The sequence below is a fragment of the Apium graveolens genome, chromosome 1 (assembly GCF_009905375.1).
Source record: "Apium graveolens cultivar Ventura chromosome 1, ASM990537v1, whole genome shotgun sequence".
Classification (NCBI taxonomy): Eukaryota; Viridiplantae; Streptophyta; class Magnoliopsida; order Apiales; family Apiaceae; genus Apium; species Apium graveolens.
The window spans coordinates 6321290-6327048 of NC_133647.1; the positions used below are offsets into that span (position 1 = coordinate 6321290).

Below are 5759 nucleotides of genomic sequence, written 5' to 3' on the forward strand. Positions count from 1 at the left end.
ATCATGCTATACTCGTGTATTTAGATAAGGCATAAAGCATGAGGGGCGCGTCCTAGTGCCTGGACGCGTCTACCCTTTATTTTTGAAGATATTTTTAACCTCTCAGACTGGACGCGTCCTTCTATAGGACGCGTTCTTGTTTTCAGTTATGAAGTACATAATTAAATGAGCGTAAAATTTAGAGGAGCATCAACCAAGATTAGTTAGGCGCGTCCTTAGACACAAGACGCGTCTTAGTTTCATTTTTACTTGAGTTCTATTGTTCCCTATACGAATCATTGCTTCCACAAATATATATACAGAACTACTTCTTAGGGCGCGTCCTGTGGATAGGATGCGTCATACGGCAAAACAAATCAACAAGTAAATAGCCTTTGGAAAATTTCAAAGTTTTTATTAATAATGCGCTCTGGTGTCAAAAAGTGCACCAGTCCCATGGCTACTATGCTCTGTGGGGAATTTATTTGAAAAAATGATCCTTCAATCAGTTCCAAGGTAAGTAGTACATGGACTACCCCCCTAGGCTAAGAGGAATTTTATTGCTTCTAGTCTATAATCTGGGCACAACCCTAAGTATATAATAAAAAGTTATGTAAGGGGCCAAAGCCGCGCCTTACTGATAATACTTTCGGAGATGTTCCACGTTCCACGCTCGCGGAACCAGCTTTCCTTCCATATCCTCAAGGTGATAAGTGCCTTTCCACAAGATTGCTTTTATCTTGTACGGTCCTTCCCAATTAGCTCCAAACACTCCATGCTGGGGATTCTTTGTGTTTGGCATCACCTTCCTGAGCACCAAATCTCCTACCTTCAGCAGCTGTCCCTTTACCTTCTTGTTATAGTACCTTGCAGCACGTTGTTGATATGCCGCAAGCCTCAGCTGAGAATTTTCCCTCATTTCTTCCAAAAGATCCAAATGAAGCCTTTGATTAACCTCTGCATCTTCCTCCGTGTAACGATCTCTGCAAAGCGATCCTGAACCAACTTCTACAGGGACCATAGCTTCATAACCGTAAGTTAGCATAAACGGAGTTTCTCCTGTAGTAGATCGTGGGCTGGTGTTGTAGGACCACATCACTTTTGGGAGTCTTCAGGTCAATTCCCTTTGCGCTCTTCCAGTTTGGTCTTGAGGATATGCTTTATTATTTTATTCACAGCCTCTGTCTGCCCATTGCTTTGAGCATGATAGAACACTGCAAACTCCTTCTTGATTTCAAGATCCTCACATAACTGTCGCAACTCCTTGCTGTCAAACTGCTTTCCGTTGTCAGACACAAGTTTGTAAGGGATTCCAAATCTGCACACGATTGAGTTGAAGATAAAATCTCTGATTTTCTTTGCGGTGATAGTCGCCAATGGCATAGCTTCTACCCACTTAGTAAAGTAATCAACCGCAACCATTACATACTTGACATCCCCTTTAGCCTTGGGCAGTTCTCCGATAAGATCTATTCCCCATATGGCAAACGGCCACAGGCTTACCATAGATGTCAAGAGTGTCGCTGACATAGATGAGTAGTTTGCAAAGCGCTGGCAGCGATCGCATGCTCTGACGAAATTCACAGCATCTTCTTTCATTATAGGCCAATAGTATCCTTAGCGCAAAACTTTCATCGCCAACGAGCTACCCCCCGAGTGATTGCCACAAATTCCTTCATGCACCTCCCTTAAGATATAATTTCCTTCCTCTTCATCAACACATCTAAGCAGCGGTTGATTGAAGCCCTTCTTATACAGTATTTCATCGTATACGACATACCTTGTAGCCTGATAGCGGAGTCGCCGAGCCTTGAACTTATCTTCGAGGAGTGTTCCCTTGTGAATATAAGCGAGAATGGGTGTCATCCACGTTTCCTTCGGCACCTCATCCACTTGCATCATCTTTACCTCCGGGATACTAGGAATCTCATGGATTTCTAGGGGTATAGATCCCAATAACACAACTTCCTGCTGCAACCCCATTTTTGCCAGGGCATCCGCGTTGTTGTTCTTCTCCCGCGGTACACATTCCAACCTAACTTCTCTGAACTTTTCAATCTGGCGCTACGTGCATCTCAAGTATAATTCTGTCCGCGGTCCTCGAGCTTGAAACCCCCCATTCACCTGATTTACCATCAGCTCCGATTCACTCCTCGCAATTAGGTTTCGCACTCCCATTTCCAAAGCGATCTTTAGGCCATTAATCAATGCTTCATACTCTGCATCATTATTTGTTGCATAAAATTTGAAGTGAATTGCGCTCATCAGATGATGGCCTTCCGGAGACACGAGTACTATACCCGCACCTCCTCCTCCATTGTTAACTACCCCATCCACATGCAAGATCCACCAGGGATGTGGAAATTTCTCCAAAGACTCCTCTACATGAGGAGGATGCAACATTACTAAAGCTCTGTCATCAACTGCAGAGTCAAATTCCAACAAGAAATCAGCTAAGGCTTGTCCTTTAATTGCTGTCCGGGGCATATATTCCAAATCAAACTGTCCCAACTCCACAACCCACTTCAACATTCTCCCCGATGATTCCGGTTTGTGAAGGATTTGCCGTAGCAGGTATGCCGTACGGACTTAAACTCTATGGGCCTGGAAATATGGCCGTAATTTTCTTGATGCAAGGATCAGGGCATAAACCAGCTTCTCCATGCTTGTGTAGCGAGTTTCAGCGTCGTGCAACCGCTTGCTCACATAGTACACTGGTGACTGCTACCCATCTTCCTCTCTTACCAGAACAGTGCTGATTGAATACTCAGATACTACAAGGTACAGTATTAGAGATTCCCCATCTAAAAGCCTTTTCACATTCTGGTGTCCATACGAAGTCTTTCCCTGCCAACTTAATTGCTTTAAAGAATTCCTTGCATCTGTCGGACGATTTGGAAACAAATTGATTCAGCACGGCGATCCTCCCAGTTAAACTCTGCACCTGTTTTACATTGGTGGGTGATTTCATATCCAACAACGTCTTGATTTTTGCGGGGCTGGCTTCAATTCCCCTATGATTAACAATGAACCTAAGAAACTTGCCCGACTCCATGCCGAATACACACTTTTGTGGATTCAACTTCATGCGAAACCTCCTAAGAATGTTAAACATTTCCATCAAGTGTCTGATATGGTCATTCGCCTCCTTGGATTTTAACAACATATCGTCCACATACAATTCCATAGTTCTCCCAATCTAATTTTTGAACATCATATTCACCAACTGCTGATAAGTTGCGCCAGCGTTAACCAAACCAAACGACATTCCTATGTAGCAGTATAGCCCCCTGTCAGTGATGAAGGACGTATGCTCTTGATCGGGACCATACATGGGAATCTGATTGTAACCAGAGTATGCATCCATAAAACTTAGCAAGGCATGTCCTGCCGTCGCGTCAACCAACTGATCAATTCGTGGGAGCAGGAAGCTATCCTTTGGACATGCCTTGTTGAGATATGTGAAATCTACACATGTCCTTCACTTCCCGTTCGGCTGTTTCACAAGCACTGGATTTGCAAGCCATTCGGGGTAGAAGGATTCTTTGATCAACTCCACTTCCAACAACCAGTCTACTCCTTTTTTTAATGCTATCGCCCTTTCCCCGCTCACCGGGCAACGCTTCTGACGTATGCCCGTATAATTTGGGAAGATGTTCAACCAATGACACATTACTCCTGGGTCAATTCCCACCATGTCTGAATGACTCCATGCGAAGACATCAAGATTTGCAATCAAGAAGCGGGTAAGGCTTTCCCTCATTTCATCACTTAGCTGGGATCCCACTTTCAAAACCTTGCTTGGGTCATCTTTGTCGACCGGAGCATGCATTGTATCTTCGGCTGGCCCCATTTTCTCGGCGGGCATAGGGATCCTGGGATCCAAATCGAAATCAAAATCTCGGGGGTCCTCGATCTCCACTCTTGCATCTGAGGGCGCGTCCTCATTCAGGGGAGCATCTACCTCAGGGAAAGGTATGGTTTTGTGCAACGCAGGTGCGGAGGGCGCGTCCTCATTTGGAGGAGCATCAACCTCAATTCCATTTTCACTCTTCAAGGGCGCGTCCTCTTTTTGAGGAGCATCAACCTCGAGGCTACTTTCGAGACTTTGTAAAATCTCACTTCTTCCTTCTAACTTGTTGGATATATTTGAGATGTCATGTCTAATATGTTTCATGATTAGTTCTCAGATCTTAACTAATAGGAAATATCAGTATCTACTAGAATCAGGACTTACTGGAAGTCAGAACTTAAGGATATCAAAACTTAGATTATCAGAAGATAATATCAGAAGATGGATATCAGAACTTAAGTATTGGAGGACTAACAGTTAAGGAAGGAAGCTGATTAATGGTAGAAGATCGAGACTAATACAGAAAGAAGATATGCATGGAAAGAGTCAGAGGACTAGAAGAATTATATAAGATATCTGATTGATATATTTTAGGAGACGGAATTATATTCCATATCAATTAGAATTTATCTTGTAACTTTGTGTCTATATAAACACAGACATAGGTTTACACTATATGTGTTACGATCAACGAGAAGATCATACATTGTAACCTAGCAGCTCTCGTGATATTTGTTCATCACTGAGAGAGAATAGTTCTGTAAGTCATATGTCATAGACCTATTTGTATATTCGAGGATTCAACTCAACTCAAATAAGAATGTAATAAGTAAATAGTGGATCGACCGTCAGAGAGATCTCGCAAAGTAATATCTGTCAAAGGATTCAGAAACAAGGTTCATCTACAGACTTGAGGAGTTAATTCACTGGAAGAAGTTCAAGAAGTTGATCATGCCTCAGTGATAATAAATCAAGATCGTGGATTTAATCAAGTGACAGAGATCTCGTCAGAGTATCAATTAATTACAAGGATTTAATCTGAAGAAAATCAAAGTGTCAGAGTCAAGACATGAAGAAACGTCACGGAAGTTAGTCACTCATGAACCAGACAGTACATCGAGTGTCAACGTTGAAGTGGTGGAATTGATTCATAATTTTCAGTGATTTTCAGAAGATTTGCAGAAGAATGGTTGCTGCTCAAGACTAGAATTAATTCTCTATTAATTAATTGAGTCATCTAATTTAATTAAGAAAATAAATTATATCTGCGAAGAATAATTTATTTATTAATTGAATTAATTGATTAATTAATTCTGAATTAATTCTAGGAATTTTAGGAATTTTCAGAAGTTTAATTGGATTAAATTCAAGCATTAAATCAGCAAGACAATTGAAAATGAACTAGCATGACAATCAGGATTGTCATACCGATTGTCATGCTAGGCCATATTCAATTGTCACACCGAAAGTTACATCAGGAGGATGATTGTCTTGCTAGTTCATTCTGATTGTCATGCTAGTTCATTCAGATTGTCTTGCTAGTTCATTCAATTGTCCTACCGAAAGTCTTGCAAGCTTAAAGGATTGTCATTCCAATTCAATTGAATCAGCTGATTGATTAAATAGAAGCAGAGAAGCAGCATATCATTATTATCTCAATCAAAATACAAGAACAAAAGTGCAGCCGCCTCTGAAACATATTATTCTTCATCTGCAGAAATTCAAGATCAATTTCTAGTTTGTTAATGTTAAATCCAAACCACTAGAATTATTTATCTTGTTCTTGTGTAACAATCTAGCGGATCAAAATCCCTAGAACTTAATCTCAAATCGCGTTTAGCATTTGATTCTAATTATTGCAAAAATAGAAAAAGTTCATGTCGAATTTATTCTAGATTTGTGATAATTGATTTGAGATTAATACCTT

General features: G+C 41.1%; 1 protein-coding gene across 1 annotated transcript; it reads right to left on the minus strand.

Moving 5' to 3' along the window:
* Positions 1-613: 613 nt before the first annotated feature.
* On the minus strand, positions 614-1075 carry LOC141667109 (uncharacterized). Its single transcript, XM_074473825.1, has one exon. The coding sequence runs from the start codon at positions 1073-1075 to the stop codon at positions 614-616; it is 462 nt and encodes a 153-aa protein (XP_074329926.1).
* Positions 1076-5759: the final 4684 nt, after the last annotated feature.